The sequence below is a fragment of the Lynx canadensis genome, chromosome C1 (genome assembly GCF_007474595.2).
Source record: "Lynx canadensis isolate LIC74 chromosome C1, mLynCan4.pri.v2, whole genome shotgun sequence".
Lineage (NCBI taxonomy): Eukaryota > Metazoa > Chordata > Mammalia > Carnivora > Felidae > Lynx > Lynx canadensis.
In genome coordinates, this window is record NC_044310.1 from 154,301,104 (window position 1) to 154,313,195 (window position 12,092).

The window sequence follows — 12,092 nt, forward strand, 5'->3', positions numbered from 1 at the left end:
TTCTTTAGCCTTAATAGCAAGCACATAAAATAAATTTTTTATTGGCACTTTTGTTAGAGTAAGAAAAATAGGCTTACAATGGGCACTTGATCAGTTTTCAACAGTTTTAAAAGCCTTATCATGTTCTTGGTTAGTTTTGTCTGCTCTTGCTAACTAAAAGAACATCCTGGAGGAAAGGACTTTTGGCTTCTAGTTCACATGTATTCTAGTATGCCATGTTGCCAAATACCAACTAATGAACAATGCTTAGGGTTAAGAGGGGTTAAAAACCAAGTTCTGTCTTTCTTATATGGATGGTAACTAATCTCAATGGCAGGTAACATGGAAAACTTCTTGGGGCCCCCCTGCCAGATAGAGTCATATGACCAAGCTTTTATGGCTTTTATGACCAGGTAGTGGGGAATGCATTGCATTAGAGCCATTCTCACTAGTTATGTCTGCCCCTTATTTTGACAGAAGTGGAAATTGAGACCCAAGGAGGTAATCCTCTTACTTAAAATTAGGCCACTCGTTAGTAGCTCATCCAGGATTAGACTCCAAATTGATGGCCATTCATTTACTGAGCAAACACTGGAGTACGTCTTCAATCCATGAGGAACCTTACAGTCAAGTGTGAGAAAATGGCAGGCAAGCCAGCAATTATGATAAAGAGTGATAAGCACTGGGAGCTGTGAAATACAGAGAGATCACTTAACCCAGTGGGGTGCTGGTCAGGGAATATTTTTAAGGGAAAGTTTGGGTGAGGTCTTTTGGGAAAATGATCTAGATTTCTGAAAGCTTGCTTTCTTTTGTTAAAATAACCTTGGAGGATTGGGAAAAAGATTACAGAGTATAGGTACAAAGAGCCTAGCCCATGGTCGGTGCTCACTAAAAGCTGACCAGTATTATAAATGGGTCAAGGCACTCCAACTACCTTTTAGGAAAGACAGACACTGTTTTGGGGAGAGTGTACTGCAACCCAGAATCATCCACCAAGATACAGAGTTATAGAGGAGGTCAGTTTGGGGTAGTCGTTTTAGAGTAGTAGGTGGTAGCCAAGAAAACAGTGAAGGAACCCCTAAAATTGTTATGGAATGTCTCCCTGAGAGTAGAAGACACCAAAGAAGTTGGAAAGACCCCTGCTCTAGGAAGTGGATGACCCTGGTGGTAAAAGGAACAAGAGACAACAGATTCTTAAGCTTCTTTGATACTTTGAACTAATGTGTCCATAAGAAATCATTTCTCCAGGTTCTGAATATCCACCCAAGCTGAGGAAGTGGGATAAATCACCAGAGTGGAGGCTCTTGACCAGGGAGTCCATGGATAGATGGCATGCATTTGTACTTATTTGCCCTTTTTTCTGTGGAAAGCATTCATTTCTTTCATAAGATTCTCAAGCTGCAGATCAGCAAGCTGCAAAAATTTTGAGATCCAAAGCACATAAAGTAACTCAGACCTTTAACTCAAGGTCACAGGCAACTCTGGCACAAGGAACTCATACATAATTGGGGAACCCTGCAATCATTTCTCCAACAAAAATATTCATTAGACAGGAGTGCCCCCAGGGTTCTTGGCTTAAACAGGCACCTGGGCAAGAGGTGTATTTGGCCAACTTGCGCTTGTCACATTGGCAAGCCACCAGCAGCATTTTTCACATTGGTGGTGCCCCGTGGAAACACCTTGCAGGATTTTACCTTGCGAAATCCTTGCCAAATCCCTATCCTCTTGGAGGCGGATATGTCAGTTTCTTGCCAAATGGGTTAAAGCAGAAATGGCCCTAGTATTGTGGAAAAAGATATCCCCTCTTTTCTTTTTTAATAAGAGAAATGCATAAGCATTCTGAGAACGTGTGGAGCGATGAGTGTTTAAAGGCATAGCATCTGATGCCAACTTCTTCAAATAATGATTATCTCATTTAGCAGAGACTTTAGTGTATAGTCTGTGCTTGATTAACAGAATAATGTCAGGGCAGTAGTAATGTCAGTGTTAGGGCCAAACATAACAAATTACTCAAAATCATGGTTTAAAAAAACAATTGGGGATGAAAAGGATTTAATACAAACTAAGTTGATTAAAATTGTATCCCAATAGTTAGGAACACATCTGGATAATTAAAGATATTGCACCCAAGGATTCAAAATAACACAGTATGATTTTTTTTTTTTAGCTAAGCTTTGCTTTCTTAAATATTGGAATAAGACCTATACGCCATCAATTGAGCAACTGTCCTCTTCATCCTCTATCTGGCCCAGTAACAATCTGGCTGATAAAGTGTGACATTGTGAATAATCTTGCTTTTGCCAGCTAGGCTTTTCCCACCTGCTATCACAGATGAGCCACACACCAGTATTTTCGTCAACCTGTTTGCAGTGCTGCTCAGCTCATCATTTGAATTTGGTGAAGCTACCAGAAGAAGCATGAAAATTGCTTTCCATTCTGAGTGAAAGTAAAGAAAAGTAAGCTTTTCTTTCCATGCAACTTAATCCTGACACTGGTGTTTCCTGGGCCTGAGGCCCACTGCTGATGGAAGCAAGCAGCCTCGTCTTATCAAAGTCCTTGGAGTAGAATTTTATCATAGTTTCTTAGCTTTTTGTGCTTGTTGGAAGAATTTGATGAGGTCATAAAATAAATTATTTTGTTCTTTAAGAAGTCATGGAGAGATGTCCTCCATGGCATGTAATGCAGGGGAATGTGATGTATGTCACGTCACCAAGGTGAAAGTGTCTTTGTTAATGACCCTTACAGTTAAAGAGGACTCTCACTTTGCTTAACTACAAAACTAGCAAGGCAGCAATGCAAAGGACAAACCCAGGCCCCCACAAGAAAGTGAACAGAGGGGTTCCAGATGTATCCCTTTTTTCCTAAGGGAGTACCATGGAAGGCTTCTGGTCTCAGCAATCTCCATGGAATAAAGAATTACCAGGTCAGATGAACCACGAACTCACAGCTCATCTTTTTTTTTTCCACCAAGCCAGGGAGGAGATAGCATTTCACTAAAAAGATCTCCTCATTCTCATAGAAGGAGATTCTTGCCATGCCAGAATTACTTCCTTTTAAATTCACTTCTTCCCGCACCAGTGATAGGTCTGGCCTGCCCTTAATCTATTAACCAGTACTCACCCCCTCACCTTTCTTTAATTATTTGATAAACTCATGATTCACCCTAATTACCTTTCAGGTTTTATTTATTCAGTTTCATCTGTTTGGTAAAGGACAGGAATATTCAGGTAATGTAGCTCCAGGTGGTAGGTGGTATTTCTTTCTTTCTTCTTTTTTTTTTTTTTTTAAGGCTTACACCCAATGTGGGACATGAACTCATGACCCTGAGATCAAGAGTTGCATGCTCTTCAACTCTTGACCTCTGCTCAGGTCATGATCTCACGCTTCATGGAAGCGAGCCCCACATTGGGCTCTGTGGCCTGTTTGGGATTCTTTGTCTCCCTCGTTCTGCCCCTCTCCTGCTTTCTCTCTCTCTCTCTCTCTCTCTCTCTCTCTCTCTCTTTCTCTCTCTCTCTCTGTCTCTCTCAAAATAAATAAATAAACTTTAAGGAAAAAAAAAAGAGCTGCATGCTCTACCTACAGAGCCATCCAGGTGCCCCAGTAGGTGGCATTTCGTATGTAGATGTTTTTGTTACATTCTAGTCATTCTTTCTCCTCCAGAACTGAGAACACCCCTTAGGGTTGTCAGAAGAAATTGTGGATACTCAATTAAATTTACATTTCAGATAAACTACAAATAATAAATACAAATATATCTTGAAGGTGATTTCATCTTTTTTCTAAAATTCAAATTTAACTGGGTGTCCTATATTTTTATTTGCTGAATCTGGCAACCCCAAAGTGGTTCTGCAAATCAGATAACTTGCTCCTCAGAATTTGGGATTGATGATATTCTTAAGGCATATTTTCTGTGGTAATTTCCTCACAGCACATAACAAAGCATTATGAAATAAGGACAGAATGAAAAAAGAAAACAGGGTTAAACATTAGGTGAATAGAAGTGGGATAGTAAGAACTCAACAAGTTACCTATGAAAGCTACGAAATTTTTACGTTGTCAGAAGAGAGTGATATGAACATAATTCCAGCAAATACCCAAAGTTAGCTTCAGTCATTCTTCCAAATGCATTAAAATGTACATTTTCGTCCAGCGTCTTGATTTGGCATTCTTAGTGAAGCTCTCCCACTTACTTCAGTCTACATCCTTCTGTCTTCTGATATTTTTCCAGAAATACATTAAACAAAAGAATTGCGCTTGTAACCATAGAACATCTAGTGTAGTTCATCAGTATTTGTGTGTGTGTGTGTGTGTGTGTGTAGAGATTTGAAAACATTTGTACTCTCTACTACTTTTTCATTAAATGTGCTCCAACACTTCTGAACAATGGTTATATCTAATAAAAAGTTGAGAGCAATAGTATATGTTAGTGAAGAATAGCAGAGATCCAAGATCACAAGATGCTTATTGGAGTTTTATAATGAAGTGGTTATTAATTTGGCAATAGAAAAGGCACGAAGGTGCAGAGAAAGGGGAAGCTGTCCAAGTGGTGAATTCATGGACTCTATTAATGAATGAAAAAATTAGGATAAATCAGTGTTAGACAAGAAGAAAATATTGGCTTTGAAGTACAATTGAACTTATTGAGGCCTCTGAGTAAGATTCTCTGGAGTAGTACCTAATTGGGTGGCTCTTTGGCTTCCGGCCATGTAGTTGAGTGATCAAAGGGCTGACCCCTCACCCAAGATGGGCGAAAACATTAGTCACTCCTTGGAACACTAAACTTGAACTGTGAGACATAGAGAGAAGTTGCTGGACTTAAACCTGGTAACAGTGGTGCTCTAGAAAAAAGATAAGGAATTTCTACAGTCATAACCTTAGAAGCTGTCCTTACTCCTGCATTCCTTTAATTTTGGATTTCAGCTCTATCTTAGATTGCATGAACTAGTTCAGTATTTTTCCAACAGATGTCTTTGTGCTTAAGTTAGCTAGAATTTGCTTTGGGGCTGCTTGCAAGAAAAAAAAAATGTATGACGTTTTGAGGTCAATTTCATCTTTCATTTTGATTCTCATCCAATCAAAAATGCCAGATATTTTGTTAGTGAGGAAAGAGAGAGTGGTGAATGAGGTGAACTTGATTTCTGCTTCATGGAGCTTTCAGTCTAGCAGAGAAAACAGACACTGATAAGTGATTAAAGTATAGAAATGGAAAGGTTCTATGCATTCATCAACAAATATTTATTGAGCATCTATAATATATAAGACACTGTTCTAAACCATTGGTACTCAGTAAAGAAAACAAAGATCCTTGCCCTTGTATCTTGTAGCAGGGGATGAAAGCGATAGATAATAAACATCGAAATATATAAATAAATAACATGGATTTAGAAGATGGTAATTGCTATGGGAAAAGAATTAAAAAGGGGATCAGAAGGAACAATATATCAAAAGGCCTGGAAGCCAGAGAGAAATGGCAGGTTGGAGAAACTGAAAGATTATTAGAGCTAAAATACTGGCAACAAGGCAATGGCTCAAAATGAAGATGAAGAGGTTAGGTAAAGTAGATTGTTAAGGACTTTATAAGCCATCTTGAGGATTTTGAACTCATCCTAAGGCAATCCAAAGCCACTTAAGAGTTTTAAGCTATAGACTCACATGATCAGATTTGCATTTTAGATTTATCATTCTGCCTGCAACCTGGAAAACACATCTAAAGCAAACAGTAGTGGATGGGAGAGAGTAATTAGGAGGCTCTTGTCCTAGTCCAAATGAGAAATGGTGATGCTCTTGACTAGCATATGTTTCATGAATTGGAAAACAGTAGCTGTGTTAAAATGGCTGTTATTGAGGCTTAGATTTTCAGCTTCTCACATTTAGAACAGATTAATGCCTGTCCAGATTTATCTTCTGTTCTTTGGGCTTTGATGCTATATAAAGCCAATTTGAAATGTTGACCACTTTTTCATTGGCTTCACATCCATGAAGTTTAATTATGCCTCATCTTTAGGAACAAAAATATGATAAGTGGATATTTAAGGAACTGTGGCAGCCGTAAGACAGGCATTCGTTGTACTCCCTATAGCATCTGTACCTAACTAGCCACATATTGTCCTCCTCAAATTCTGAATCAATACAGGACACAAGCAAACCAGGTATATACAACTTCTCTATTAACAGGGCCTTCCCTCTAAATTCTCATATTCTTCTCTTCCCCAGTGAGATAGTGTAGACGATGTAGAAGAAAACCACATGATCTTTTTACCACTCCACTGTTGGGTTTAAATGAAGGGTTACATTCCTTTAAGCGATGGGTCATTTGGCCTCATGATTTGTCGTGACCTCTTATTACACTCACATAATATTTTTTAAAGGCAGTGCAACTAGACAAGTATTATGCTTGTTTGCTGCACAAGCAATCAGCACTTAACCAGTATCATATGTATATGTTAAGGTTATGCACTTCTGTAATAATTTGAATTTTTTTAAGTTTATTTCTTTATTTTGTGAGAGACAGGTGGGTGAGAGGCAGAGAGAGAGAATCTCAAGCAGGCTCCGCAATGCCAGCACAGAGCCTGAAGTTGGCCTTGAACTCATGACCTAGGGATTGTGACCTGAGCTAAAATCAAGAGCCGGACACTTAACTGACTGAGCCATCCAGGTGCCCCTGTAATTATTTGAATTTTTAATTTCTAGCTTATATACTAACCCCAACCTAAAGGGTCAGTTCCTTCTTTCCTTTGAGCTGGGTCTAGCTCAGGTTCTTTCAGCCTTAAAGATGTAGACAGAAATTGTATCTAACCTTCAACTCCATTGCTTGCCAGTCCCAAAATATAATAACAAAAAGAAAAAGAGACTTTTCAATTTCCTTGTCATCCTTCCAAAAAGTTCCCCTCTTATTCTTGAGGAAGCAAACAAGGAAGAGTACCAAGTACCACTTTACCATATTGAAACATTGTTGTCTGTGGTGCAATTGAATGTCTTCGGTTCTTGAGAAATCTGCCTTTCCTAAGGAAGCTGGGAGCAGAGGGAACTTACGGATATGGTTTGTAACTGTTCCCATTGCACTATCTTATTATAAGAACGTACTTTTTAAACATGGGTTTCCATCTTATATTACTTTGTGTCTTGGAGGCTCTCCCTCATGAATTACTTTGCATCTTGTTTGAAGTGAACCATTTTAAAATTTATATCCTGTCCTACTTTTATTTCAAGAACTTTACTTAAAATATCTTTTGTTCTCTTGCCCTGCTCAGATCTGCAATATGCATGCACATTTTATGCATTTCACACTCTTTAAGATAGAGAAAATAATATGCTAATTTGAATAGTGGTAAAATCAGAGTCAGGATAGAGATTTTATTCTCAGAAGAGTGGACAGTGCAATATCTTCTTATGGCGTCTGTTCTCTCCATTGTTAATGTAAGTCATGTAAAAGACGTGGTTTAGTAAAACAAGACAGTAGAACATGAATTTGGGAGTACTCTCAATTTGATGGAGCCGCATAGTGGGTGTTTGCTCCTTGTGGGCAGGGAACATGTTCTCCTCCCTTTTGTGTCACCTACTCCACCCAAGGAGTCAACCATATACATACCAGTAACTCAACATGTACTCAGATGAATGGAAAATATTGAAATTAATGATAAATCCTTATGAGACATTCAATACTATATTTAATTTTACTAGAAAACACACAAAGATGGCCAAAGAAGAGATTTTGACTAGGTTTTAAGTACTGGGTTTTGTCACTCTCTAGGACTAGGAAGTGGACACCCCCAAGGAAGGGAGCTGCTGGAGAGCAGACTAGAAATTAGACAAGTGGTCCTCCGATATGAGTACACAGAGTGCCAGGCACTACCTCCTGGAAGTGTCTGATTCAGTAGATCTGAAGTGGGGCCAGTGGCCCTCCCCAGTGATGCTGATTCTGCTAATCCAAGTAACCCACTTTAAAAACTACAGAATTAGACTTTTCGAGAGAGCTGACTCAGCTGAGGGGACCTGGGCGTGCTGCCTTGCTGTGTGATCTTCACAGAGAAGGGGTGACTTCAGAGATGTCTGAGGGCAGTATCTAGAATAGTTTCAAGGGTCTTGCTTTCTCTTGATCAACAGGACTGATGGCTTCACCCTGGCAGAAAAAAGGAGATAACGGTTTCATGAACTCAAATGAGACTTAAAATTAGCTGACGTAAATGAGATAGAAGTTGGAATGCATGGAATCAACTTAGTAATACTTTTAGCTAAGTTAACCTAATTTAGCAATGGAAGACCATGTACATACATATCTAAGCTAATTTATATATAGGTTATTCCCCGAAATATCCTTACACTGCAAGGAAAGTTTATGCTCTTTAGCTGACTGTGCATATGTCAAGGTAAATGGGGAAGGTGGAGAAAGGGCAGCCCAAGGAGAGAGGAAAGCCCATTCATCCTAGAGAAAGCATTTAGGAGAAACTACCCCCACCTTTCCCCCTGCCCACTAAAAGCTGTTTCCCAGGTAAATAGCCTTAGGAAGTTTCTGAAACAGTGGAAACAGCTTTGGTAACCAGGTATCATGGGAACACATTTCATCTAATTGCAGTATTGAAATGGAAACTACCTAAAATTTAGAACCAATTTCATATGCTTTGTTGTGTTCAGCTAATTAGGCTCTTGCATTTTAAAACTTGAGTATGAGGTTTTTACATACTTATCTGTGTTTCTTCTGGATGAATTTTATGTAAGGCAGTAATCATTTAAGACTTTGGGGGATATTGACACTTTTTTCATTACAGGATTTCATGGACTCAGGTAGATTTTCTCAATTTGCCAACAAAAAGGAATAGAGAAATTATATTAAAATAAGCTGTGTCTTTAAAAAATGGTACATGTTGGTAACCAAATGGTCAATTGCTCGTATTTAATTTTAATTTTAATTTTTGTTAATTTGAATTTGTTAATTCAATTTTGTTAATTTTAATTTTTGTTAATTTGAAAATATTTAAAAATAACTGCTTAGTGATCCTTTCAAGGAAAGACTCAGCTCATGTATAAAAAAAAAAAAAAAACACATAAAAATGACTCTGGAGACCTTGGCTACACATCTAGCGGTCAAATATTTCAATGCTTCATTGCTCCCGTTCCTGTTACAGGTACATGTGACAGCGCTGCAGCTATGAGTGGAATTTTAAAGAGGAAGTTTGAAGAAGTTGACGGCTCTTCACCCTGCTCCTCTGTGCGGGAATCAGATGATGAAGTTTCCAGCAGCGAGAGTGCTGACAGTGGGGACAGTGTCAATCCATCCACTTCTAATCATTTTCCCCGTGAGTACGGAAACCATACCTGAAGCTAATTGTCTGGCTCTGCAGTGAAAATAATTGTATCATCTTGGTCATTGTTTTGAACCTTTATTACTAGTTTTGTTTTGACCTTGTAATTGATTTAAAAGCAAAACATGATTGAGTATAAAAAGAAGCATTTTTGAGGTATCAGTAGATTCTTTTATTTGCATTGCTTTTGGGAGTGGATTATTTTGATAGTGTTAACCAACTGATTCAATGAAAAAATGGTATTTTTTTCAATTTTTTAAATGTTTGTTTATTTTTGAGAGAGAATGAGAGAGGGAGAGAGCAGGAGTGGGGCAGAGAGAGAGGGAGGCAGAGGATCTGCGCTGACAGCGCAGAGCCCAATGTGGGACTCAAACCCACGAACCCTGAGATCGTGACCTGAGCCGAGGACAGCCGCCTAACAGAGCCACCCAGGCGCCCGCAAAATTGTATTTCATTATTATTAATTTTAAAAGGGAGCACCCTACTGAGAATATTTGGGGAAAGACAAGTCCAGACACAGAAATTTATCCTCCCAAAGCTGAAATGATATTCTGGGGCGGGAAAAAATAGATGTATTTGGGAGTGGGAAGTCTAAGTTATAATGAGAAAGAACATGCCACCCTGCAATAAGAGACAAGAAGGGTACAAAACTCTCCCAAGTGTGTAAGTGCATGCGGTTTATACTTCTTTCTACTCATTCCTTTATTCTTTATCCCCAAGAATAATATTTAAAGCCCACAAAGAAAAAATAGAGATGTATGCCTTCTCATTGATTCCTCTTTCTGTCACACTGTGTGTTAGCCAAAGCAGGCTTCAGGTTCTGAGCTGTCAGCACAGAGCCCCATGCGGGGCTTAAACTCACGAGCTATGAGATCACGACCTGAGCCGAAGTTAGACACTTAACCGACAGAGACACTCAGGCTCAGAGCCCCCAGAAAATTCTTAATACAATCTGCAAGCTAAAAGAAACTGGCTAGTAATACCTAAATGATCTTCTTAAACTTATTTTCCAACAGGAAGATTTTACTATATCATGATACCATGAGAGATAACTAGTCTTAGTTTTTCCATTTTTCAGTTAAGTGGCTGATTTTATTAATATGCAATCCTATAACATGGAATATAATTTGGAAATGTGAAAACCCAGAAAACCAAAAGAATAAACAATAATTTTAAAGGGAATAAAGATCTCAATAAAACTGTTGAGCATGAAACAAACTAAAATCAAAAGCATTCCTTTAAACAAGCAAAACTAATAGAAAATATAAAGAAAGGGCAATTATAATTATCACAACAAAAAAATCATAAAGTATTCAGGGACAAGGTAATTGTGTAATATAAATAATCTACAAATACATTTATATATGTCATGATGATATGAAATGAGCTTGTGTTTTTGGTTTAAAAGAAGATACATGTGTACGTATTAGGTCTTAGTATTAACAGTGGTAATAGCATCATTATCATCATCCAGTAGAGTTTTGTGAAGATCAACAGAACAAGTGAGATAATACACATGAAAGAACTTTGTAAAATCTTATTACTAAGCACATTTTATATTGAAAATTATGATCACAGCTAATATTTATTGGGTATATAAATGCTTTAATAGCTTTGGAGCTATACAGCTCCAATGTAGGGATATACATTATCCCTACTCTTTCCATCCATTCTAGAAGTACCACTACCTTCAGTTTATAGAGGAAATATGTAAGGCTCAGAGAGGCTAAACATCTTGCCCAAGGTCACACAGGAGTTGAGCCTAGATATATATGTGTGTATGTGTGTAGCTCACTCCATAGTCTTCATTTTTTCCATTATCTCATACTGCCCTTTAATTATATAGTATTGGACATATCTTTAAAATATTGTTTATTGTGGGGCGCTTGGGTGGCTCAGTTGTTTGAGCATCTGACTCTTGACATCGGGACATTGGCTCAGGTCATGATCCCAGGGTTGTGGGATCGAACCCTAAGTCAAGCTCCACGCTGAGCATGAAGACTGCTTGAGATTCTCTCTCTCTCTTTTTCCCTTTGCCCTGCTCCCCTGCTTGCATGCACTCTCTTTCTATAAAATAAAGAATAAAAAATAAATGTTGTTTATTTTGAATTAGTAAAGAGGTAGGTTATGTTTCCAGATATAAAGATAAATAAAGTTATTAAAGCTTTCCATATTAATTTATAAATATTAGTATAGTCTCAAAAGCCTCAATTGGATTTTCTTAGAAGGTGATAGAATGATAAAAAATCTATTTGGGAAAATAAGCTAATGAGAATAAAGGTATATTTTTAAAAAGACAGTATAAATGTTGAAAAGCCATTCCAGATATCAAATCATAGTAGAAAATTATTAATTTAACTTTTTTGTTACTGTGCTAGATCTAGGAAAGTATAGAAAGTCTCAGCATGTTATATATAAGAGTTTAATGTGTAAGAATACAGTTTTACAGGGGTGCCTGGGTGACTCAGTCAACTGAGTGTCCAACTCTTGATTTGGGCTCAGGTCATGATCTCTCACTGTGAGATTGAGACCCACGTCAGGTTCTATGCAGACAACACAGAGCCTGCTTGGGATTCTCCCTCTCCCTCTCTCTCTCTCCCTCCCCCCACATCTCAAAAGTATATGCTCTGTCTCTCTCAAAATAAGTAAAAACATTAAAAAAAAAAAAAAGAATAGAGCCTTATAGAGCAATGGGAAAGGGAAGAAGTATGTAATAAATGGTGATGGTGTTAGAGTTTGAAATAGAAGTAATTTAGATACACATCTCACAACACATGCCAAAATACATTCCAGGTGGATTAAATAGATAAAAAA

The 12,092-nt window shown here is 38.0% G+C and overlaps 1 protein-coding gene across 1 annotated transcript in view; it reads left to right on the forward strand.

The window, feature by feature from the left end:
* Positions 1–12,092, forward strand: part of CSRNP3 (cysteine and serine rich nuclear protein 3) — a 210,885-nt gene that overhangs the window by 118,002 nt on the left and 80,791 nt on the right. The window contains exon 4 of the mRNA XM_030327183.1: positions 9,102–9,272. Coding sequence (XP_030183043.1) covers positions 9,102–9,272 — 171 coding nt within the window. The remainder of the gene's footprint in view (positions 1–9,101; positions 9,273–12,092) is intronic.